We start from the raw sequence: 26,443 nt of genomic DNA, 5'->3' as shown, positions 1-26,443 counted from the left end.
TTTTTCACCCCCTCTGAGTGATGTAAGTTTATACTGTAAACACCTGGTCTAAAATTTTGTAGCAGCTAGTGAGCACCACTGCTTCCCATGGTGTAAACACCTCCATAGTCTGGCTACAGGTATTTTTAGCACGTCATGAAAACCTGTTCAGACCAGTCTGTGATGACATAGTGGTAAAAATGGTCGGTCTTGAAGTCTTTAAATCAAGACTGGATGCATCTCTGAAGATATACCCTTGTTCACACAGAAGTTACAGGCTTGCTTGAGGAACCAGTGGGTGAAATTCTCTGACCTGTTTTATGCAGGATGTCAGGTTAGATTATCATAATGGCCCCTCCTGGCCTTAAAAAATACATGAATCTACCACTTCCATCACTCCTAAAAATGGGTAGCTAATTTTACAGCACAGTCAAGACCTCTAAGAAAATTTTTTGCATTCCACCTAACTTCTGATACTAGACCAGAGAAAGCACTAAGCCTCGTCCGCTCTTCAGCATTGTAATTAACTCTTTCATAAAATATATAATTATCTGCCCTTTAGAAGTAAGAGTGTCTGTACTGCACTATGGCTGTCCCTTGGAGGAGGAGATCAAGTATGTTATTTTGAGAAGCCTCCTTTGTGTAAAGCACAGACCTGGAGACAGGAGTACAAAAAAAATCCACTCAGAAGAGCCCTGAAGGATTAGGACAAAGTCTGGCAACATAGGAACATTCTACCTAAATCTCTATTGTATGTGCCTATAACCCCTGGGTGAGAGAGAGGCTCACAACAGTAAGAAATGGGCCACTTTAGCACAGAGAATTCAGGCTGTGAAATGCAGAACACAGAAAGCAGAATTGTTTGTTCCTTGGCACAAAGAATCCAGATCCTCTGCTCAAAACAAGTTAGTTATGCAATTACAAGCAAAACCCATTTGTTTTAAACCATCTTTATACTATTAAAAAAATACTCAAGACATCCAGGGAAATTTTAAGCTGCCTGGATCTTGCAGCTGGCTTGCAAACACACTTGAAAAAGGGCTTTGTTGCCACCCTCTGCCCCTCAAAATCACATAATATCAGGAGGGCATAGTGTTATATACACTTTGTAACTCTCAGCATTGGTTCATTGAGATTTAAGATGCATCTTTGTAACTTAATTCTGAATAAAAGGGAGCCTCTCCCGGCTAGTAGAAAACTGAAGTGCAGGAGTTCTAATCAGGTAAACTGTTCTCCAGCTCCTATCTTAGATGGTGGTATTGCTGGACATGGTTGAACAATTATCCCAATTCCATATTGGGCTGATTTCACATCTGCATATTATAGGCATACTTGGATCCTGTTGAGAAATAAAGCTATTACATAAGTCTCTTCATTAGACTACGTATGAGCCCTGCTCAGGCTTGTGCCATGATCAGAGACATCTGTTCAAAGTAAACAGAGGAGAGAGGTCATTGTTTACACCAGGATGTTTTTAATCACTCCCTGAATTAAATATTGGCAGATATAGAAAGTTCATATATCAGCTATTTTCCCCAACATTTACAAGACTGGGTTCCGTGATGCCAGAAGCCGAGGGCCTTCATGCACAGTCCTGGCAACTGACCCTGTGAGTTCTCAAGTTTGCCCCCTTCCCAACATCCATCTTTAAGAGGCAGCATTTTCTGACCCGCCCTCCCGCACAGATCAATGTCCCCTCATTTAGAATATGTGGCATCATCCAAAAAAACCTTGAGTGGGCAGCTTCAATGTATTCCCCTCACAGAATTTATTCCAGATCCCTCCTAAAAGGACAGTGGCATGGTCAGCATGCTTAACATATGACCTACCTATTAAGGGTCAGCTGATCTGCTCCATTCTTGGGGGAGAACAGGGGCGGGAAGTGGCACAATGACATTTACAAGAATGCTGCTCCCGAGGGCTCTATTACCTGCATGGAGGAGGATGCAGTAGAGGGATGGATGGAAAGGACACATTCACTCCTGCTGCATACCCATGCATTACCCTGCAATTGCTGACCCATAGATTTTTCCCCCAAAGGAGAAAAGCAAAGCTAGCTTTTAAAAAATAAATAAATAAATAAAACACCTGGTTTGAGCTAGTGTGTCTGTCGCTAGCATGGGAAGCAGGATGAGAGAACATCTGGTGTCACAGCTTGCATGCTCAGAACCATGCAAATCCCTGAACCAGGGGCCTTAACAAGAGTCAGGCATCTTGTTCCCTTTTACAAGTTAAAATAAAACCTCACCCAAAGAGCCAGCAACTAGGGTGACAGAGAAGGTAGGTCATATCTGGGGCATAATCCTCTATACAGTACTTTATTCACTAAGTGTGTTTCTGTTATTAGCTAGCCCTCCGTGAGGTAGGAGAGTGAGTATTAGCCCCACTTTACAGAAAGGGAAAGACGCAGAAAGGTTACATGGTTTTGCTATGATCACAGTGCAAGTCCATGTCAGACCCAAGATTTTAACTGGCCAGGTGTGCCTGATGGTAAGAGGTTCTCCCTCCTCGAAAGACAGCACAAGTGCCTCTTTTCATTCCAGGCTGCCAAATGCCTTGGGCTTCCTCTGACAACTGTGCTTTCCCCTGCCAAAGGAGTTCCTGAGGCCCAACCCTGTGCTTAGATCACTAAGCCATGTCTGTCCACCTGCCCTGCCAGTGTCCCTTCAGAAGGGGCTCTCCACAAGTGAGTGGGAATGAATTGTCCATTCTTTACAGCTCCAGGAACGTCAGTAACTCCCAATAACCAGGCCATATAACCACATTTACACAAACCAGAAATGGTTCAAACCCCAAGAGTTAGATTTACATGGAATTCGTACGTATTTGCCTGTCACCTCTACATTAGGAGTGAGTGGCTCCCTCCCAACGGATAGCTTATAATACATCACAGTCAGGCCACAGAAGGATCTTGGACATTGGTGTCCTGCTTTTCCCTTGTGGGTCTCATGCTGTGCTGTGACTATCCCGCGTAAGATGCCATTTCCGGGGCTGGGAATACACAACAATTAATGCTGGGATTGTCAGTCACTTGGATTTCAGGTCCCACACCTACGCCCCCTGCACTGACATTGCTCTTGCTCTGCCCCCCTTGCCAGGCAAAGCCTGGCCAGTAAGAGATCCCTCCCTCCTCCTCTAAGGGCAGCAGGAGTGCCTCTTCTCATGGCAGGGGGCCAGGTCAGTCTTGGTCGCCCTCGGACGACTCTTCTTCCGCCTCCTTCAGCCACTGGATGAACTTTTGAAGCTGCAGGGACAATGAAATGTAGTGAGGAAAAATAAACCCCTGAAAACACCTACTTTAATGAGACAACTGCAGTTTCTTGGCATTTGACCACCTCCACATTAGATGGGGGGGCCGAGGAACAAGGAAAACAGACATAAAAATGGACACTTAAATCCAGGTGGTGTGGGCAGTACAGACTCTTTGGAACCCCCAAAGGAGGCCTCATGGCCAAGGTACCCCCAAAACCCTAATAAAAAGAGGCAAAGTCTGCTTGGGAGAAGGGAAGTTTGGACCCAGAGTTGTTCCATCAAGGGCTCATGAGAAGGAGGCATGACAGCTCCACCTAATTTTCAAGCCCATAAGAGGGGCAGTGCAAGGAAAGCTGCTGCTAGTAGAAACCTACTCCCTGACGGGCTGCTGAGGGTATGTACTTTGCTCATTTTGCCTTCTGAACCCTGTTTAAATAAGCAGCTCCAGGCACGGACAGGTTTTTGTAAAGGGAGTTGACTTCATGTGGGCTCTAAACTAAGCAGATCTGGTCTTTTCCTCAAAGAGGGTTTTCCTTCTGTACTTTTTGTGGGAAAGGCTTTGGAACTGGGCTTGGCCACATCCAGGTACAGAGTTCCAACTGATGGAGAGGAGCTTTATGCTTGTTGCAGCACAAGCCAGTTATAGAAGAGCTATTCTGATATCAAGCCGCTCAGCAGAGCCAGTGCTCAGCGAACCACGCAAATGGATGAGGAGAGAGAGCCAGGTACAGCAGCTTCAAAGGAAACATGTAAGGAGTGATAGTTCATTTCCGTGAAGCCCATTTCAAGTAGTTGCCTAGCTTAGAGAGGCTTCTTCATTACTCAGAGCATAGGGTGCTCCCAGCAGGTTCTCGAACACCTGTCAGTAAACATCTCCCTCTCCCACTTCCTCATCCTTCACCCCAACCAGAACACTCTGGTTACCGCAGAAGAACATGGCAGAAAGCCAGGCTGAGCTGCCGTAAGCCAATGCATTGTGTGTTTCATTACCTGCCCTGCTGAGAACCCAGCTTTACCAGAACCACCCCTGCCCCAAGGCTGACTGCAGCTGCTAGTGAATCCCTCCAGGACTCGAACTTACCTGCTGGTTTTTACGAAGCTGCCTGCCCTTATCAGATGCATCCCGCTGAGAAAACCAGAAGAGAATCATCTCCTCTGCCAGGATTTCCAGCTGGTAAAAGGTCATCAGCACCTGGACCAATCAGAAAACCATAAATGGGGCAACAGAACAGGCAGTTCTTCTGGGACTGGTTCACTTAATAGCCAAAGGCTGTGTATGACAATCTGGGACGCCCACCGCAAGCCTCAGTGGGCGAGAACAGGGTGTATATCATTGTGCTTTTATTGTCCCCAATACCAACACTTTCCCTGCTGACACTGAGCCCCTGACGTGAGGTAGCTCTGATGCACCCAAGGTCCAAATCACAGCTCCCCTCACGGCTTTCAACTCCAAGGATGCAGGGAGGGGTATTTAGGAGTTGAAAGCAACGAAGGACCCCAAGGGGGCTCCACAAAGTCATCTTCCGCTCCTTGGTAAAGTACACTAACAACAACCACCGAAAGGGATCTTTCAGGAACCCCTTGTGTCCGCAGATCCAGATGCACATAATTCTGGCAGCTGCAGTAGGGAAGAGCACTAACTCTGGTTGTCCTAACCAGCCAGTCCTAACTCTGGTCGTCACATCTGCAACTCAACCCCACATGGCCTTTGCTAAACAGTGCCTTATAGTGGGCGTCAAATGCAATTGAACATTTGTAGAATCAAGCTCTTGCTGGACACCATGATGAGAGGAGGATGCTAATGCACTCTCGCTTGGGGGGACCTCATCACCCCTCTGTGCGCGGCCTGATGAGACACTTTGCAGTCAGTCTCCTCACAGCAGAGGACTGATAAAAGCTGGGCTACATGTGCCAGGTCCAGTAATGAAGTGTCATTTCAACTCCTGGCCACCAGGGAAAGCCAGGCTAGAACAATGGATACATGCCAAACAATCTCTGTCATTCAAGGACATGTTGGCTTACTGAGCTGAAGGCTTTTGGCATCAGTCCAGGCTAAGTGCTCATGCCATGAGGCAGAGGCACTGGTACCATGAGATAAGATTCCTCCTTATTGGGGAACCAAGGTGTAGGCGGGTTTTCAGGACAGCTCTCTTCTTGAAGTGACGGGTGTAATGCTGTGCAGGCACTTGCAGAGGAACTATTCACGGAAAGATTTCTAATTGGGGAGTTTAGCTGCAATTTTAGATGGCAGAAATAATCCATTAACACAGAGGGAGCGCGTGTGTGTGTGAGACGTGGGTTTAACACTTTCCAAGACTGACACCTACAGTGGAAAAGCAGATCAGCCACACGCTACCTTCATTTTGTTCATTGATTTCCACCCAGTTCAGCCTGAATAGGAAATCCCACCCTCTTTCCAGCCTTGCCTATCTCCCATCTTTAAGTGTGACAAAAGCCATTTTATACCCCCTCGCTTTTGGGTCCAAGGTGGTGGGTTTGGGTGCCTTCAGAGTGTGAAACTGGCTTCTCCTCCACTACAGCACCATGGAAGGGGTCCCTCTGGGTTAGATAGCTGCTAGATAGCAGCTCCAGATTTCATGTCAACCAGTATCCTCCATAGCAGGGCTCAGAGGCCTGGACAGATGCAGAGGAGAGATTTTAATCATGTTCATAGATGTTCTTTCACCCACCCTTCCCAACAGACACACTAGCTTTCCTTTCCTGATAGATGACAAGCTGATGGCACCAACAAACCACAATTCACCACTGAGCTAGTGGAAGAAGAAGTCCTTGCTGCTGTGAGGAACTTACTTTCGCTATGGATGTGTGGAGGCCATCATGTTCCAGGAAGAACTCCTCAATGGCAGATAAGGCATCCAAGTGATCTGATGCCCGCTTTATGTAGTTCTTAAACACCGGGGACCAGTTCTTCAACAGCTGCAGGAGGAATTAGGGTAAAGAACAAATGCTCTTGGATTATGAGACCTTTAAACACAGATAATGTGCATGTTCAATGCAGTTCCTCAGTGGGAACAGACTGGTCTGGGGAAGCAAAGCACTGTAGAAAGCCACTCGCTCATCACTCAGACCACCTAATTACATACACAACACCTTCCCCAAGAGCTGAGTGATGTTAAGGGGGCAGCTGGGGTTATAGCACAGGACTACGAGGTGACAAGGCCACTTGTGTGTCTGTGTTTTCCTGTCTGTAGCATGAAGATGACGTGTAACTATCTTGCTGAAGTGCTTTAGGAGCTATAGATAGAGTGCTAGGTATCACAAATGAGTTCATGGGAGCAGGGAACTCAAAGGATGTCACTTCACAGCAGACAATGGCGAACAGAGGTACATCACTGAGACTGGGACATGATCACTCCGCAGAGCAGCTAGAGAAGGTCTAACTGAAAAGGAGTAACTCTTAAAAACAGAGCAAAGACTTAAGTTATGTCTACACTAGAGATCTTACAGCAGCGCCGCTGTACGGTCTCCTGGGTAGCTGCTCTGTGCTGACGGGAGAGAGCTCCCTCGTCGGCATCATTCAATCAACGAGCAGCAGTGCTATGTCGGCAGGAGACCCAGCGCTGTCCACACTGACACATCTGTCGGTGTAACTTATGTCGGTCAGGGTGGTGTTTTTTCACACTCTTGAGTGACAAAAGTTTTACCAATGAAAGTGCTACTGTAGACACAGCCTTAGTAACTGTACCCTGCACTGTCCGTCCCCTTTAGCTGAGCCCAGACAGACACAGCAAAATGGGCTGCCTCCAGAACAAATGCACCATAAGAGATATTCCCAAAGGCTCAGTCTCCATTTGCTTGTGTTTGTCTGGAAGCTTCGTAGGACACTGCAGCAGCTACTAGAATCTGTTACAGGTAAAGGGGAGGAGAGATGAGAAGCAGGAAGCTGTCACATTACTGGCTGATCCCTCCCCAAGGTTTATTTTTCATTAAACCTTTCGCGTAGTGATTTTGTGCTGCATTTCTAGCTGAGAAACGGGAAAGTGGATGCTGCCTAATGGGGGTCTGGGCTTGGGGAGGAAAACTCGAGGGCAATGCAGGAGGTGCGCATCCTGATCCCAAACCACAAGATCTTTTACAGCAGGGGTTTTCAAGCTTTTTCCTTCCGAGGCCCCCCACAACATGCTATAAAAACTCCAGGGCTCAGTGGCAGGCAGGGGAGCTCCAGACTTCTGCCACCAGGCAGGTGGAGTGGGCCCTTGGGGCTTCAGTCCCATAGTTGTGCCACAGCTTCGGGCTCCAACCCCACAGCTCTGGCTTCAGCCCCAAAGGGGGAGCTGGGGCTCTCCGTGGCTCCACTCCCAGTTTCAGCCGCACGGGGGTGCCAGGGCGCAGGCTTCTGCTGCAGGGCCCCGCAGCCCCCAGAAACCAGCTCACAGACCCCTCGTTGAGAACCAATGATTTATAGCACTAGAATAAGAGAACAACTGAACACGAAGTTGCCTGATTGATAGTGTGATGAGCCAGGGTGTGCAGCTCCCATTAACATGCTGTGGGAAGCAGGATGTTTATGTCAGTGAAAAGAAAAGGAGGACTTGTGGCACCTTAGAGACTAACCAATTTATTTGAGCATGAGCTTTCGTGAGCTACAGCTCACTTCATCGGATGCATACTGTGGAAAGTGTAGAAGATCTTTTTATACACACAAAGCATGAAAAAACACCTCCTCCCACCCCACTCTCCTGCTGGTAATAGCTTATCTAAAGTGACCACTCTCCTTACAATGTGTATGTGCCAGCAAGGCCCCTCTGCCATGTACATTGGTCAAACTGGACAGTCTCTACGTAAAAGAATAAATGGACACAAATCAGATGTCAAGAATTATAACATTCATGAACCAGTCGGAGAACACTTCAATCTCTCTGGTCACGCAATCACAGACATGAAAGTTGCGATATTACAACAAAAAAACTTCAAATCCAGACTCCATCGAGAAACTGCAGAATTGGAATTCATTTGCAAATTGGATACTATTAATTTAGGCTTGAATAGAGACTGGGAGTGGCTAAGTCATTGTGCAAGGTAGCCTATTTCCCCTTGTTTTTTCCTACCCACCCCCTCAGACATTCTTGTTAAACCCTGGATTTGTGCTTGATTATCATACACATTGTAAGGAGAGTGATCACTTTAGATAAGCTATTACCAACAGGAGAGTGGGTTTGGTGGGGCGGGAGGGAGAGAAAACCTGGATTTGTGCTGGAAATGGCCCAACTTGATTATCATACACATTGTAAGGAGAGTGATCACTTTAGATAAGCTATTACCAGCAGGAGAGTGGGGTGGGGGGAGGTATTTTTTCATGCTTTGTGTGTATAAAAAGATCTTCTACACTTTCCACAGTATGCATCCGATGAAGTGAGCTGTAGCTCACGAAAGCTTATGCTCAAATAAATTGGTTAGTCTCTAAGGTGCCACAATTACTCCTTTTCTTTTTGCGAATACAGACTAACACGGCTGTTACTCTGAAATAAGTCAGTGAGTTCAGTTTCTTTTTACAAGGGTTAATTTAAAAAGAGAGAAACCAATGGCTAAGTTCCCCTGCATGCCCATGGAGATACACGCACTCTTTTACCATGCTCCAGGGATAGCAGCTCCCTCAGAGAATGAATGGGTCTGCCCACTGAGTGGAGATGACACAGCAGCAATAGGGATTTCTCAGGAGCTTTGGGCAAAGACCTCCCACAGCCATATTCCTGGCTAATCAATACTCACTTCTCCCATCAACTCCTGGGAGGAAGCACCTTTGCCAGCTGGAAAGCTCAGACCTCTTCATTGTCACTGTGACACTGGCAGACCAGGTGCCAGTTCATGCCAAGGCCCTTTAGGCCTCACTGAACACTGACAAATGCAGAGCAGGAAATCAGTCTGGCTCACCTGTGTGTAGGATTGTTAAGACAGGTATTGGACTTATTTCAATGCGTAGAGCGTTTAGACTTTATGAAATGCTTGTATGTTGCCACATACATTAATCTCACTTATAATCTCTATATCCCATGCTACAAGGTAATACTTAAGTGTTTGTTTTATAATTGTAAAATGTTTGTTCTGAAACTACGTAACTTACCAAACAGGAAAAAAAACTTCACCTAATGCAAAATGCTGGATTCCTACAGAAGACGTTGTCTCCTGCCTATCAGGAAGGACTACTGAATCCAAATGGGCCATTGTGGAACAAAGACTTTCCCCCACAGCCCTGAAGAGGGTAAGTGCCCAATCCCTCATCCCATCACAGCCTGAATGCTGGGGGAAGGGAATAAAAATACCTGTTGAGCCAAATGTATTATTCCTTTGCTGCTTGAACTTTGAGGGGCAAGGATTTCTAAGCATATGCAAGGAATCCCCAGCTGTTTTGCCTGGATTAGCCCTAAAGCAGTGGTTCTCAACCAGGGGTCCAGAGCCCCCTGGGGCTCCCTGAGCAGGTTTCAAGGGGTCTGCCAAGCATGGCTTGCATTAGACTTGCTAGAGCCCAGGGCAGAAAGCCGAAGCCCCATCACACAGGACTGTGGCCTGGGCACCGAGCCCCACCACCCGGGACTGAAGCCCAAGCCAGAGTAACTTAGTTTTGCGGTGCTCCCTTTGGCGTGGGGCCCTAGGCAACTGCCCTGCTTGCTACCCCCTGACACTGGCCATGGCTTTTACATACAGAAAACCAGTTGCCGTGGTATAGCCGAGCCATGGAGTTTTTATAGCATGGTTTGGCCGGGGGGGGGGGAGGGAACGGGATGGGGGACGACGACTCAGAAAGAGAAAGGTTGAGAACCCCTGCCCTAAAGGATACAGAGAGTCTGCTTACTATAGAAGTTGCTGTTACCTTTTGAAAACCGACTAACTCGTGTGTGGATGATTACTTGCTTTAACCTTGTAAATAAGAGTCATTTATTTTTCCTAGTTAATAAACCTTTAGTTAGTTTATTACAGGATTGGCTACAAGTCTTTGGTCAGAGATCTAAAAATGCAAATTGACCTGTGGTAGTGACTGGTCCTTTAGGATTGGGAGTAACCTGAATATTTTGTAATTTTTGGTGTAAAGTGACCATCCATCACAGAGTCCATCTTGCCTGGGTGGCAAGATAGAGTGGAATGCCCAAGGTGACTGTCTGAGACTCCATGTTAAGGCCGTATAGTGCCTGAGGAGTTTACACTTGTTACTTGATTGGTGAAATCGAAGTATTTTGAACTCACAACCAGTTTGGGGTTTGTGCCCTGCTTCTTAGCAGTCTGCCCTGAGCTTTGTATTCTCACTCCTGAGCCCCTCCAGGCAGCATGACAGCCACACAGGGGACCCTGGGCAAGTTTCCAAGCCTGCAAAGGCTGTGAATACAGAGCACCCAGAGCAATTCCCAAGGCATAAGGCAACACTGAATGGCTCCGGAGTGCCACATTCCATCTCCTCTGCTGGTGGCAAAGTTTACTACAAAAAGAAAAGGAGTACTTGTGGCACCTCAATTTATTTGAGCATAAGCTTTCGTGAGCTACAGCTCACTTCATCGGATGCATCTGATCAAGTGAGCTGTAGCTCACGAAAGCTTATGCTCAAATAAATTGGTTAGTTTCTAAGGTGCCACAAGTACTCCTTTTCTTTTTGCGAATACAGACTAACACGGCTGTTACTCTGAAACCAAAGTTTACTACGACGGAACACGTTCGGGTCTTTGTGACTTCAAGCATCCAGCAGGGGGGAGGAGAGGAGATAGCGTGGGAAATACAAGTAGGATGATTTGTATATTATATCAATGACGATTGGCTCACATGACAATATCTGTAATAGTGCACAAGGGTAGAGTGGTCCTGATGTTGCAGCTTCACAACTTAAGGCGCTACTGTACTACAAACAATCATCATCGTGGTTTTCTGATCATTTTCCCTCATTGCAAAGCTAATGGAAAAACCATGGGCTCAGCCCCATTCTCGTCCACCAGCTCCTCTGACAGGATGCTGCCGTGACGCTTCCATGTCTCTCACTTGCTGGACCAGCAGCTCACTGCAGGATCCAGCAAGGAGCGGCGCTGTATCTTATTCAAACTAGGATCCCAAACAGCAGCAGACTTCAGGCATCCAACTCTCCAGTTGTGTTGCTTTCCACATACAAGGAGAGTCTAGCATCTGCTCCAGTGTGCGCCCCAGTACTCCACTTTCGTTAGGGTACCTTCTGGCCACGAGGAATGGTACATTTTCAATTAAACCTTATAAGGAGAACTGAATTAGTATGAACTGAATTGTTCAACTGCTGCACATTTCCAACAGAAGGCATCTCCCAAAACTGAACTAAGTCACATGTCTGGATCCATCTGGGGAAATGTCTTTTCCCCCACCCTCCCCACCCCACACAATCACACTGCCCAACAGAAAACACAGGAGCTGCCCACTGTTGCTGCCCATATCCCACAAGAGGCAGAACAATCCAAATCAACCCTTTGCAACTAGGAGCCAGACTTGCTTCTTCTAAAACATGCATCATTGCAAGCACTAAAGGGTCACTCAGTCCAACACACACACGCATCAGAGGCCACAGCAGAAAAAGCGGGAACCTGTCCACCTCCTCCAAACTGAGACCAGAGGTCCTGGAACAAGCTCTCACTGAGGGTCAGCAGGTAACATGGCAGCCCCTTTTACACAGCCACATACACCCAGGGCCTTTCTAGGGGTGAAGCAGTGCCCTGCATCTTACTCAGAGGCAGCCAGGTCCTGCCTCTGTCTCTGCAGTGGACACTGGAAAAGTTACCAGTATTAGATCTGTACTGCAGGCAAGTAGTACTCCTGGTGACTGACCAATAGGACTGTGCCTCTTTTGGATCTATTCTCTAAGGAAGGGATAATATTTCCAGTCCTCACGCACAGGAGACAGAAAGCAGCATATGCTACTTAAACAAAAAAGTCTCTTCCAAGCCAGACACCCAGCTGAGCTTTGTCAAGTGGAGTTAACATTGTTGATAATTTTACTGCTTTAGGAGAATCAAGGGAGGCTCATGAGCCAGCAAGTTCCTTGAATTCCCGACAGGCCAGTCCCTAGGCTCAATGATCCTACAGCCAGCAGGTGGCTGGAGGACCCAGACCCACTCCTATGCACCAGGAGAGAAGTCCCAAGAAAGAACAGATAAGAAGTAGTCTTAATTTTCCATTCCCCTATCTTTTAGCTGCTGCTGAAGCCTCCTGCTCTCTGGCTTTCTTGACTCTCATGTCCCTCCAGCCTCACCAAAATGTACTTTCTCAGGCTCTTTATTTCTCTGTCTTCACTTTCAAGATTGTACCATTCTGAACCGACCTGTATCTTGCCTGCTGGCACAAACTGAAGCCCTGTGCGCTATTGAGTCCTTCTCCCACAAGTGCCTGCCCCACTTACTGCCATGCTGTTGTGTACACTGGGAATGTTCTCCCTGCTTCCGCAGGCCATGCAGCCTCCCAGCTCCTTCAGATCCCACTTCTGAACCCCACACTCCAATGCCACTTTACTAGAAGGGTGTGTCCAGTGCAAAAACCAAGAGACTGCCAAGTGCATAACTCTCCATCCCATCCCCAGCCCTCTTCTAAGGTTCATGTTCAAGTATGGTGCTCAGCACAAAGGGGAACATCCATCTGTTGTTCCTGTAATAGTGCCTGAGATTAGTCTGATTTAACTCAGGGGCAGGGACCAGGGCTCCTCTCTCTAAAACACCATGTCACAGTCAATAACAGAAAATATATGCAAACTGAAAGGAGTGGGGAGGTATACTCACAGGTATCAGCATTACACAGTAGTGTTGGGGGTCTAACTCTGTGCCGAGCTGCTGCAATGGGAACTCCATGACCACCTTACTGAGCACCTGCATCACCTCCTTCAGGCCAATGTTATAGGCATATCTGTAAGGGAAAGGGGAGGGGTTGTCAGACTGACACACCTTCTACAACCATAAATCTGTGCAATCTGGCATCCTGCCTCCAGCCATGGCAAACCACTGAAGTCTTTTCTTCTATTGCAGGACAGGAACTTCTAAGAATTCAATTCAATTTTAACTTCCAAGCCCTGGGCCCAAGTCTTTTTTTAAAAAAAACAACATGTTTAGTGTACACATGCAGTCAGAAACACACCTGCATTGCAATGGGTCTCATGAAAGACCACATTCCTAAAGACCAAGTTTCAGAATGTAACATGCTGCCTGGACAGGGACAGCACACTCACATTTACTGGTATGATGCAGGAATATGATGGGGAAAACAAGAGAAACAGACTTGTACTTGAGAAGTGGTAGGTAGAACACACCCAGTTAGACCCTGCGCTCCAACCCTCACCAATTTGATAGCTTTCAATGTGAGATAAGCATTACTTTCATCACCCCTACACAGACCTGGGAGACAAACCAGGTCCACTGCCATCTGTGCTCAGGAAAAAGTCAATTGGTTTGTCTGTGTCTCTAGTTTATAGTCTGCTCCCAGTAGAGAGAAGACTTTAATGAGGCCCAGCGGGTTTGTTCTGCCTAATTATTCTCAGTGACAGCAGACAGTGGAAGGTGAATTCTAAAGCATGGACAAGCTGAGGTTACCTAAGCATGTTAGCAGTGGAGATCCTAACAAGAGCAGACCAGAATATCACGAAGGCTAAAACCCACGAGCTGTTGTGTAAATAAGATGGAAATGCCACACCACACACAGATTCTTGGCTCTGGACTTGCTGGTTGAACGTTGCAATGTATGGAAAGCAGCAACACCCTGGGTAAACTAACGTGTGGCTTAGCTCTAAAAGGACTGGTGTCCTCCCATTCCCTTCATAGGCACCCAATGGATATTCAGTCCCTAGACCAAGAGCTCATGGAACAACAGCTAACGCTAGCTGGGGAGGTTATGGAGCGAGAGCACTCTCTTCATCGCCTCATGTCACTATCTTCAGTCATCACTAGCTCTTAAGCCCCACTGCTGAAGAAACTAACTGGATACTGATCGCCACATGGGCTAGTCACATGGTTCCCTTTCAAACCTCTTAGCATCATGCTCATTAGACAAAAGACACTTCAGAGTCAGGCACTGCAGTCCCAGGTGGAGCACTTACTTGAGAGAGTTGATTTCCAAGACCAGATTATCACAGGAGATGTTCTCCTCTTCACCCCTCTGCAAGGTACCCAGAACCTCATTCTGGAAAACTGTCACCAATGAAAGAATAGGCCATTAGATAGGAGAGGAAGAAGTCCAGCATACAGCACCTCTCACTTCAGAGAAACCAGCCCCATGACAGGAGCAGGGACAAGCCTACTAAACAGCTCCTCATTCCCCTCCATAACCCAACACATGCCCACAGTTATTCCACCTGTAAGTAACTGCAGAGTACGAGTAAAAGTAAAGACCTGCCAGATCCCACCAATTTCATCCTTAGGCACCAGTACAGGACTGTCTCCTACTGCACCACGTGTTCTCCAGGGTTGTATGCAGACCTGTTTTAAACGATTCAGGCAACAGGGCTTCTACAACTCCCTTGACAGGCTATTCCATGACCTAAGGGCTCATCTACGTGGAAAGTTATACTGGTATAAGCTAGGGGGGACTTTAAACTCATGTGGCAAGACTGGCATAACTCCCTAAGTGGATGCACTTAAACTGAAAAATAGCCACTCATACCAGAACAACAAACTCTTTCCAAGTCACATAGGCTAAACTGAAAAAGCACTCATACCAAACTAAGAGTGCCACATGGGGCGTAATTCCAGTGTAACTACATTGGCTTAACTATACCAGTAAAACTTTCCCATGTTGACAAGTACTAACACATCTTGTGGCTTCTTGGATGTGCAGCAGGGGGAGAATTACCACAATAAGCTGCTATGGAAAGGGAACAGTCTCTGACAAAGACAGCCTCAAACAACCTTTGGTCAGGAAGAGCGAAAGTCCTTCTCAACCTTCCCACCTGGGCCCCCTGTGCATATACTAACCAGCCAACGGCACGGAAGAGAATATCAAATAACTATAACAGGAACAAGAGAAATGCTGGCCAGGAAGATTGGGGGCCTCTCTGAAGAGGGAGGCGTGAGATGGAGCAAGGCAGGAACTTTCAGTGCACACCGTTACCACAGCACAGGGCTCACCCCACTACCCACAAGGTCAGGGCCCTTCCCTGCCCCTCACAGAATTCCCTCTAGGCCCAGGCCTCTCACCTTTCACGTCATCCAGCTGAGGAGAAACAGTCCGACTGTCTGGTTGCTCAGAGCCCAGGCTCAGGTCACTCTCTGTCTCACTCTCTTCCTCTAGATTCAAGGTGGGGCCTGATAAACACAGGAAAATGTAACCTTTTAAGTGGGAACCCCGAAAGCAGAGGAGCTGCAGTAATTCCCCAACTGACAAAGCTGGAATCCAGGCAGGTTTGAACAAGCTATCCTTGTATGGGATTTGCTACTTACAGATCCAGACATCCACAACCATTGAGTGGGTCCTGCCACTAACTTGACTGGGCTTTGCTAGATCCCTAGAATCAGGCAGCACAGGTCAGTGATTAAAGCAAAAGCATCCCTCCCAGCCAAACTGCTCACTCGTTGCAAGGCAAGCAATGCCAGCAGCATGGGACTCTCACTTGAGCTGGAACCTTGCAGAAAAACAGATGCAGCCTCTGAGCTGAGCAGTTCTGGTGGAAAATGATGATAACATACATGCCTCCCCCATCCCGAGGGGTGACAGCAGCAGCTTGGTGCCTGGAATGTAATGGGCTCCCTTCACCATTTAGACACAGGTTTGAAGTTTGTTATTGTGAGACAAAAGGCTGGAGCAGAAGAGGCAAGATCCGCGACCATCATTCAAAGAGCAAAGAGGAGCGTTTGGTCAACACAGTGCATCCATATACACCGTACTCTACATGGAGCTCAATGGGAGACTTCATGCCACCCAATCCCACACCTATAACTGAGATGCCATGGACTTCGCTGTTTGGCAGCGATGGAATTTGCCACGAGATCCATCCCTGTTGTGGAATTGTGCTCCAGAATCTCAGCTGCCCTTTTTTTTTTTTTCTTCTCTTCAATAAAATGTATCTAGCCTTTATGGCTGGGAAGGAAGTTTTCCAAACATGTCCTTAGCAGAACTGGGGGAGTGACATCTGCCTGCGTCTGGAGGCAGTCTGAAACAAGGGCTCCAAGAGGGATGGGATTTCCCCATTCAGCTGGAATGTCAGATTTCTAACCCAAGGTTGTTCCCCCCACTCCCTCTTCTCCAGGGTTTTGTCTAATCTGAGTTTTGACATCTCAGTAATGGACTTCACACCACTTTATTTGGGGAGACTTCCTCAGCCTGGTTCAACACATCACCTTCGATGACCTTAGATACTAATTATTATTTGTATTACTACAGCATCTTGGATCCCCTGTGATGGACCAGGACCTGCCTGTGCTAGGCGCCGCACAAACACAGAACAAAAAGATGATCCCTGCCCGTTATTAATGTCCCACTCAGCAACTCGCTGAAATTGTGTACATGCGTTTCCACTCCCAGCAGTCTACATCAAACCTTTCCTCACCCCAAAGACTCTGTCTCTGTTCTTCCTCATCCGCTTCATTCTCATCATCTGCTTTCCAGAGGTAACCTCTGCCCTCTGACCCCACCTCTGCTTTATTATAACCTGAAAGAAGAAGATGGCGTTTAGAAGGAAGGAAGCACACTGGGACAGCCAACCAACCTGAAATGGATTGGCCTCTAGTGGGGGACTGAGGGTAGGGTCAGAATGACCTGCACCAAGCTGCGTCCCAAATACTTAACCCACGGGGGGAGGGCTGGGTCTCCCATCCATGAATACAGGGTGCTGCTCTCATTAACCTAGCCCAGTAGAAGACGACCATACTGTTCTTTCATCTCGCCCTATAGCAGCATGGCCTGGCTGGCTCGACACACTGACTCTCACACTGAATCCTACACAAGTGGGGACTGACAGAACCAATATCCCATGGGGGAGGAGGATTAAGATCCAGGTACTCCCTGGGGTGCAGTGGAAGAGAAATGAGGGCCAGATGTCTTGGCATCTGTCCTGAATTGAGTAACTGTTCAAGCTGTAGCCTGTCATCTATAGAGAGCTCCTACCCCAAGACAAGCGTCCACAGATCTTTATGATGAAACAGGAGGTTGGATGCTAGAGAGGGCAGGTAGTCACCTGTTATTTGACTTGACTATTAGCTTGGTATACTGGATATCCCCCTTTCCCCACTAAATGGGCACAGATGCCAAGTTTAACATAAGACTTTTGCAACCAGCTTTGCATTTCAGCAAATTGGGACCACGGGCTGGTCCCAGAGGATGAAGCCCCACAAAAGACAGGACCCAAGTGCTCAACAAAAGCTCATGCACCTTTCAGCTTCACTTTGTTCTCCTCCTTGTTCACTCCAGAATCATCACTGAACTCATCGTCGTCCTCCTCCTCCTCATCTGGTGAGTGCAGTGAGATCACTGTGCCCGCAGGGAGGCTGATTTTAGGACCCACCACCACCTAAAAATAAAGGACGTACACATTTCTATAAGGAACAGAAGCACAGCTCCCTCCACTGCCACCTCTCATTCCCCTCCTGTCCCCCCCCGCCCCCAGGAGCCGAGGGCTGCCTCAAAGAGTCTCTCCTGGAACTGCTTAACATTGAAACATATTTGGAAATATTAGCGGTGCCTGGGCATGTAGCCTGCTAAATAAAACAAACTCCTTGCAGAAGGGACAAGGTGAAGGCAGTAGCCTATGCCCCAACCAGAAAAAAAGGCCTGGAGCACCCCTCAATCTAGCTGCTGGCCAGGTCCTCTCAGTTTCATACATTCAATGAGCAAGTCTAATAGCTCTCCAAGGGCATGTGGAGAACCTTGCAACTCACCTGGGAAGTCAGGACGCAGTGAGGATTTAATTTGACCTTCTCCTTCACTTCAGCCTCATCGCAGACAATAGACTGCCAGATCTCCACGCGGTCTGCTATGTGGACACCATTCCAGAGGAATGCTCCATCCAGGATAACTTCATCCCCTATTAAACGCCACCACAAAGATGCTGAGCAGGGCAGATCACAGCTCTCACCCCGGGCTAGCACTTTCCCAATGCTGAATGCACCAGAGAGTATCCAACCCATTAGCTCCAGAACTAGAGGGTACCCTTGTGGCTCAGTGAAGGTTAGACGTCATGGCAGAGCCAGCCTCAGATTTCAGCAGCCACTCCTTAGGCTAAGCCAGGGAAAATAAACTGAGTTAAGGTTTCTGTAGAGATTCAGCAAATCTGCAGTACCAACAGGCCTCCCACCTACAGTAATTCAGCAAACCAGGGAAAAATGAGACCAGCGGAGCTGTATTCAAGGCCATGAAGCTGGGACACTAGGAGGTTCATGGGGACGAGCATGGGATACAGAGATTTTCATCTCTAGAATACTGGTCTGAGACAAGCCCAGTAAGTTATTGTCTTAACATATGTACACGACCCCTCTTTCTTTTTCCTGCGTGCCAAGTGCCCTCCCTCTCACTTAGCTTGCACTCCTCACTATACTCCCTGCTGTGGCATTAGCTCCCACCACGCAGGCCTGGACCTCTTTAAAAATTAAACACTCAAAAACTGTACAATATATACTAGCTTAACTATTTGTAACTCCCCTCCTTCCACTTTGGTTTCCCTAATAATCCCATTTCACCCACTGCCTCCACTCCTCTCCTCCCACAAAAAGTACCTTCGATCAGAACTGAATTCACTATAATTCCAAACAACATCAGGCTTCTCCTCCCCACACCTCCCATTTATGGCACTCACCTATTTTGCAGTTTTGACCGACGACACTGTTGGTAATGGAGCAGTTGCTGCCAATGACCGTCCCCTGCCCAATGAGGACGTTCTCGTCCAGCACGCTGCCGTGGCCCAGGCTCACCTCTGCCCCTCGGTAGATGTTGTGCTTGGAATGGGTATAGCTCTGTGTCTCATCATCAGTGAAGTTCATCTCTGGAGTCATAGGATAAACCCAGCGCCGGATGATATCGGAACACACAGCCTCGTACATCAGCAGGTTGGACACACGGGCACCATACTCCTCTGCTGTCACATGCATATGGATCTGGTTCCCCAGGACCTGGGAAACAGACAGAAGCGTGTCAAGGGATTCTTTGCAGAGGAAGGCTCCCTGCACCTTAGCAGGGTTCTATGCCATGTTAAATGTCACCCACACACTTTCCCTCCACAACCCACCCCTCTTCTTTGCACTCTTGCTTCCATAAAGACGTCTCTGCTACCATATTCACTAACCAGCCTTTTCAGACACGAAGGGCATTGCTTCCATGACACACTCAGACCCCAGTGACCTAAATCACATCCCAAGTACTCCCAAACTCCAGCCTCCCAAATGCATTACAAGCCACAGTCACTATCACCCCAGTGGCTTTAGGAAGGCATCTCATTTGCACAAGCCTGCTCATTTGTTTCCAAAGACACCCACTACAGAACCAATATGATTAGCGAGGACTGGTATACAAGGAGATGCTTCAGGTCGGGATGAGGGACATTGGCAGAGCTATATGGGAGGTGGTGGAATGGGAAAACAAGGGTGGTCTTCAAGTCAAGACCCAGGGGCATCAGCAGAGCTCCGTGGAGGCAGCTAGCACACATCTGCTGACATGACACCTATCTCTAGCCAGGACTTTCAGATCCCCTATAATTGCTGAAATTCAACCAAACAGTAAGTCTGGAAAGAAGAAAGGTCAAGAGCAATAAAGTTTTGTTATCGTTATTTGTATTATGGCAGTGTCCAAAGGCCCCAAACAGGATCACAGGCCCACTGTGATGGATGGTGCCAAACTCAGGAGACAGTCCTTGCTCTGAAGAGCATAATGTAAAACATGGCACCATGTTGGTGAAGCAGTAAAGGCTGTGTCAGTTTCTAATTTAACAAGACCAAGCCTTCATATTTCCTTCCGCATACAAGCTAAACCAGGAGCTGAGAGCAGGTGCTGTTGTGAATCGCAGGAGATCTAGTTCCTAGTTTAACAGAGAACTGTTCCCAGCTCCCCAAGAACTTCCAGTGCCTATCACAACTTAGAACATGTTACAGCCCAGCACGCACAACTAGCTGCACTGACATGGAAACACCTCATCCCAGACAGCACACAAAAAGGTCCCAGCCACCCACTGAAAAGATAAGGGATAAGCCAAAGGCCCCTCTCGGGTCAGACAGAAGTGGGTCTCCCGCAATACCCCTCCTTACCTCCTCATTCACCAGCAGGCCACGCACAAAGTCATCCCGAGTCTGATAATCAAAGTTATCTGTGAACAACTCAGCCACCTGGAGACAATGTGAGGGCAAAACTCAGAGGACATTGCCAGGACAGCCCAGTTATTAACCCCGACCAGCCACTCCCAGGGAGCTCAGGAAAGTACAACACAAAAAGACACTGCTCTTGTCCTTCTCCTACTGGCATGAGAAAGGCTCAATCTCTTCCATGGGAGGTGCTGGGGCTTCCCATATCCCCTTCCATAGTGAACATTAGTAGAGTCTGGCTTTCAGAAGGGGTGGGATATTAATTCCAGCTGGTTGGCCCAGTCTAACTTTGTAATTTTGCTTAGCATGAAAGACTGAAGATCAGTTCTCCTCCTGACAGTGGAAGAACAGTTACTGAATCTAGGACATAGCAGGGAACACCCTGAACATTATTACCAACAAGGTACCAGCCAGCAAGAACTGACACTTCACTTGGTCCCCTGCCCCCAGAGATGCCATCTCTGCTATTGCAGCCTGTAACAAGCTCAGCAAGATCAGTTACTTTTCACCTTGTTTAATCTTGGACTAGTTCCTCCATTCATCTCAGACATGGACACACACAGAGGCGCTTCCTTTTGGACCTGTTTCCTCAGCAACAGACACCAGACGCTGAGAGTGCTGGGGCAGCCCAAGAAAGTATCATACTTTCTGTGTCCATGACATGCTCCATGCATGCAAAGTAGCAAAGAATGGGACCGGGGCTCTGGAATCCACTCTATGCTGTAACAATGCAGTGTGCTTCTACCATGTGAGCAGCACTAAACCAGCTACTCAGAACACTTCAGCCCTCCAGAACTACAGCAACTCACCTGTGGGGAGCAGATGCTGATATGGCAGTCCAGCAAGTCATGGCGCACCTCAACCGTCTCAATATTGCTCTGGAACAAGCTCTGGAAAGAGAAGAGAACACAGTACAGCTTGAGTGCTTCTCATGTGGGAGTCAATCCAGAACACCTCTGCACCAGCTGAGGACAACATACTAAGAATGCACTTCAATTGGTTGGAAATCTGGAGAACACTCCACAAGTCATGGCCAGCCACACACACTGCATGTACCATGGGAAAGCGAAAGCGCTTCAGCTCCTGGGTTCTTTGGTAGTGCAGGACACGGTTCGTAGTGCTGTCCATAGCAAGGATGATGTCATCCTCCTGGCACCTAGCACGGTGACCTGGTGAGGACTCTTTGAAAATCATCGTCATCACAGACACGTTCTTGTCCAGCTTACGGCGCATCCTAAACAGGAAAGGAAGAGTTTAAACAATGCCTCTGAAAAAGTGACACCAACGAGCTTGAACAAGCCAGGCCGGTGCGCCTTCTCTCCAGTCACCCACCTGTGCTCCTCCAGAGCTGTGGAAACATTGATGTTGGACACCACATCTCCAGAGACGAGGAGGAAATCAGAGCGGACTAGGGACTTGGCATCGACGTCCCTTAGCACATCACCAAGAGAGCGGTACAGGTCTGAGGTCACAATGCGCACCTTGTTGGGAGAGGTGCAGCGGCACCATTTGGACTTACTGGAGGGGAAGAAAACAGGCCAGAAGGAATGAAAAGGATGATCTTCTACCTTAGGCTAGAATATGGTGCTCCAGTGTGAGGGGTTGTCTGTCCACACATATAAGAAGCAACCATGTTATGATGGCTGGCCCACTGTTACATTTAACCATAGTTATTTCTGTAGCACAGACAAAAGAGGGTAATGCTCTGAGACGATAGCTTAGAGGACAATGACTTTCTTGTGGGCAAGATCTTGTGTAGAGATTCGTAAAAGAAGGGGAAAGACACGAAGCATTTATGCAAAATCAAAGAGAAGAATTTTAACCTGTAGGCAACAGCTGAAACAGGGAAGAGATGAAGCTGTATACTCCTCTTTAGCACACAAGCCTACAGATTATGGAAGCTAAGAACATTGTGTAGCAGAGAGTTGACCCCAGCCTGCTAAGTGCACTTAAAAGTGTTACAGAGCAAGGCCATGACTCCTCAGTGAAAGCCAGTAGTTTAAGGACCATCAGGTATACAGTGTTATTAAATATCTAACCAGGAAAGTTCTGCCTTTAAATACGAAAAAAGAAGACAGTCAAGACCTTCATGTATGCAGTCCTCAGAGAGATATAGCCCACTTACACTGCTACCCACATCCTGCTCTCCAATGGAAGAAATGTTCTCTCTTCACATGTTATTTACCCTGCTGTATTCTCAGCTATTAGCAACAGCTGGTGAATAAGGACATGCAACAAGTATGCTCCCAGGACCAGCAGAAGCTGCTAAAGAGACATTGCTCAAATTATCTCCTCGGGACAATAATGGGAGTAGCATCCAGCTTTCATTAGCCAAAGGGGTCACTGTGATATAAGACCTTGGAAAACATTCCTTTACAGTGAGCCTCAAAGGAAGATGAGGTGTTCCTTACTGTAAATGCTCCTTTATCTCAGCAGACTTCCAGCAGCAGAAGACAAAGGTTTCTTCCACTCCAGTTGCAGTTAGGAACTCCAGGGTGTAGTCAATCATGGCCACGTTTGCCAGAGGAAGGAGAACCTAGGGAAACAGGACAGAGTTAGCTGAACCAACACTGTACACCAAACAAGGTCAGCGACAAGCCAGCTGCAGGAAAGACGACTCAGCCGTGTTGGAGTAATACGGTCACGACTCCTTGTCTCATGCTCTAACCATTAGAAAAAAAATGCCAGACATGAGAGATGAAGCCACAGGAACAATGGTCTTCAGAACAAAATTTAAAAAAACAATTTTTTTTTTTTTTAAAAAACCACAGAACACTTATGCAGGTAATGTCAATACATTCCATCAACTGGAGAGTCAAGTGTTTTCTTGAAGGTAATTTAAAACTGAAGGATCACTTATCAATTGTTTTGTATCCATCATTTTCAAAAAGCATCTTTTTCTGACAGTGAGATTAAAATGAAAGAGGATAACTGTTCAACCCCAACTGAGGTACTGCTGTCTCCTATAGCACCAGAGCCTTAAGATTTGGGCAATTAAAGTACTCTCTTCTTTCATTTGCTGATGATTTCATGGGAAACATTGTTGCTGCTCTGGGCAGTGGCTTAGCCTCTTCCTCATTTACCACAAAGGCATTTGTCCCTCCCGTGAGAAAGGCAGCTGCAGTTCCTATATCATCACTAGCAAATGCAAAGCAAACAACCATAATGCTCTCTAGTCCCCAGTGTTATAACTGTTGTAGTTTGGATTTCTGGTTTATTTTTCCTCATTGTGGGGGTGAAAAAAACCCAAAACATTCCCGCAGAAATAGCTGGTATGTATACGCTATGTAGAGTCAAAATCTTTTCACACACTCCCCCTATTTATGACTTACTATAATTCCCCAGGGTCTAGACTGCAAGAGGGCTACAGGAACATTTATTGGCAATGTAGTTCCCTCAAATGAAGCACTATCTTTCATTCACACCCAGGAGAGGCAGCACAAGATAAGAAAACAAACAGCTGCTGTTATTGCATTTGAAAATATTCCCTCCAAATTGTGCACTTCGAACATGTTGTATGTATTAGCTATTACTGTCACCCTTGTCTTCTCCCTCTCCACATTGTGTTCTACCAACCTGTCATGTCTTGTCTGTAGTTAAGACTGTAAGAGCTTTGGGGCAGGGAATATTTTGTTTTAAATTTGTACAGTACTCAGCACAATGGGAATTGTGCTATAACTGAGGCCTCAGCATGCTACTGTAATACAAATAAGACTATTCAAAATAGTTTCAGAGCTGAGTTTGTCATTCTTCACCCACTCTCCTTTCAACAGTTCAGAAATTAATGCAGTGAAATCCTTCACCCCCATCACTCTCCTTTCTCTTTCAGAGTTGAAAGGTGTGCTTTTTGATCTGGAAAAAGGGGGCACAACATGACATCAGTCACATTAACCACTGGACTCCCGTTAGATTGCCTCATTTGAAAGCCTCCTCCATTCATCATAAACTGATCTTACAAGATATTATACATCAGTGTGTGCTCTACAGGTCTCTTTCCTCTCAAGCAGTTTCTTGCTGTATTTGGGTACTTTGCTTCTTAATATACTAAAATCCCTAAGTAAGGATTTAAAAAGAAATTCACAGATTCACCAAATATAAAGCAAGATAAATTTAATCCAGTCACTCCTGTATTGACCCCAATGACTTGTGTATGGCTAAAGCATGTCTTCTAAAAAGGGATCCAGTCTTGATTTTAAGACATCAAGAGATGGAGAAGCCACCAGCTCCCTTGGCAGTTTGTTCGAATAGTTTATCACCCTCACTGTTAATGTGTGCCTTATTTCTCATTTTTATTTCTCTAGCTTCAACTTCCAGACATTGGTTCTTGTTCTGCTTCTCTTCTCTAGATGAAAGAGCCCTGTGAATGTGCTTATATGCTTAATCAAGACACCTCTCAGTCTTCTTTTTAATAAACTAAACTTCAATCAACTAAAATTGTCTCCCATAGGTTCCAAAGGGACTCTAACAAATACTTTCTTGTTGGAAGATGTCATGGCAGCTTTCACCTCCAAGACCTGTCACTCCACCAGGAAGATCAAATGGGAGATGGTAATAGCATGCTTTGCATAGCAGGGCCTCTCCAGAACTGTGTATGAGCCTGGACACTTTCAGCACATGATGCAACATCTCTTTATTTAGCTATTTTATTAACTCACAGTGGCAATTAGTCCTTCGCTGGTAAACTACCAATTTCTTGTTCTTCTAGCAAAGCCAGTTAGATTGCTATCAGAGATGCAGAATGAGTGTTCCGGAAACATATTCTATTGAATTAAGGTACGTAAGGTACGTAATCTACAATGGCAGCGCTTTAATGTGGCTTGTGTGGCCGCAGCGCTGGGAGAAAGGGTTCTAAAAAACCCACCCTCATGAGGGGCATAGCTACCAGAGCTGGGAGCGCAGCTCCAGGTGCTGGTCCACTGTCTACACTGGTGCTGTACAGCGCTGAAACTTGCTGCGCTGGGGGGGGGAGGGAGGGGTGTTCACCCCCCGAGCAAGAAAGTTGCAGCGCTATAAATTGCCAGCATAGAGAAGGCCTAAGAAACAACCAGATTGGAGAATAGTGGGCACTTTATACTTGCATATAACAAATCAGTATCTCCCCCCCATCACATGCTGTTCCCAGAGAATACCACAAACAGGTATCTCTCAAATTGTTGTCAAAGACCTTTAGGGATACTCCCTATCCTTCCCCCTGGGTATATCAGTACAATTACCCCCCATTTTACAGACAGGGCAGTTGAGGCTTGGATTGCAGAAGGCTTGGGTTGGCCCAGGTTCCACAGCAAAGCAAGGAAAGCGCCAGGAACAGAACCCACGAGTCCTGCCCTCTGATCCCCTGCAGTTCCCTGGGGCTCTCCGGGGCGGGGGGGGTCGCCTTCCTCTGCAGCTTTTGGGGGGTTCGGGAGGATTTTCCCCACAGGATCAAGCTGGCTGAGGCAGCAGAGTTGGAAGAGAAATCAGAGCTGAAATGTGGGCTAGATCCCGGGAGGGGATGGGGAATTCTGCCTTCCCTCTGGTCTTAGGAGGGGCAGCAGCAGCCGATTTGCCCTTCCACCGGGGCGGGAGAGGGGAGGGGGCCGGTCTCTCCAGCTGGGGGGAGGTCCCAGTCGGTCTCTCGGGCGGGGCGGGGCGGGGGAAGGGTCCCGGATTCTCCGTCGGGGAGGTAGGTCTGGAGTCTCCGGCTGCGGCGGGAAGGGGTCCCGGCCGGCCCCGGTCTCTCCGGCTGCGGCGGGAAGGGGTCCCGGCCGGTCTGTCTCACCCGGGGCCGGTCCTTAGAGACGGGGAAGAAGCGGCGATTGAAGCTGTCCGCGACCAGCACGGCCTGCAGCGGGGGTGGCGGCTCCTCCTGCGGGTCCGGCCCCCGGGCCCCTCCAGACCCGGCTCCCCGCCTCCCAGAGCCCCGGGCCGCCATCATCCGTCTCCTCAGGCACGCACGCGGCCCCTCAGCCGCGTCCGCTTCCGGGCTGCCCCGGGTTCGGATTCCGGAAGGAGAC

At 47.6% G+C, this 26,443-nt stretch overlaps 1 protein-coding gene across 1 annotated transcript; it reads right to left on the bottom strand.

Annotated features, from left to right (window-relative positions):
- Positions 1 to 1,433: 1,433 nt before the first annotated feature.
- On the bottom strand, positions 1,434 to 26,413 carry EIF2B5 (eukaryotic translation initiation factor 2B subunit epsilon). The gene is made up of 16 exons (XM_084638810.1): positions 26,209 to 26,413; positions 22,862 to 22,986; positions 21,783 to 21,968; positions 21,507 to 21,684; positions 21,260 to 21,340; positions 20,397 to 20,474; positions 18,956 to 19,268; positions 18,042 to 18,187; positions 17,536 to 17,674; positions 16,715 to 16,816; positions 15,366 to 15,473; positions 14,270 to 14,360; positions 12,963 to 13,086; positions 6,043 to 6,168; positions 4,313 to 4,423; positions 1,434 to 3,223 (listed from the first exon to the last, which is right to left on the bottom strand). The coding sequence occupies exons 1-16, from the start codon at positions 26,362 to 26,364 to the stop codon at positions 3,158 to 3,160; spliced, it is 2,130 nt and encodes a 709-aa protein (XP_084494936.1). The 5' UTR covers positions 26,365 to 26,413; the 3' UTR covers positions 1,434 to 3,157.
- Between the last annotated feature and the right edge of the window lie 30 nt (positions 26,414 to 26,443).

This window comes from Lepidochelys olivacea (genome assembly GCF_965140295.1).
Source record: "Lepidochelys olivacea isolate rLepOli2 genome assembly, chromosome: 9".
Taxonomy (NCBI): Eukaryota; Metazoa; Chordata; order Testudines; family Cheloniidae; genus Lepidochelys; species Lepidochelys olivacea.
Note: the sequence above shows the minus strand (reverse complement) of the source record. Positions and strands in the feature narration are given on the sequence as shown.

Excerpts from the sequence above, each read along its gene's own strand:
- EIF2B5 (XM_084638810.1), bottom strand. The coding sequence starts at position 26,364 with ATGATGGCGGCCCGGGGCTCTGGGAGGCGGGGAGCCGGGTCTGGAGGG. Across the intron at positions 21,685-21,782 it reads ACAGCTCTGGAGGAGCACAG|GATGCGCCGTAAGCTGGACA; the intron begins GTGGGTGACTGG and ends TTTCCTGTTTAG. Across the intron at positions 4,424-6,042 it reads TCCACACATCCATAGCGAAA|GTGCTGATGACCTTTTACCA; the intron begins GTAAGTTCCTCA and ends TGATTGGTCCAG.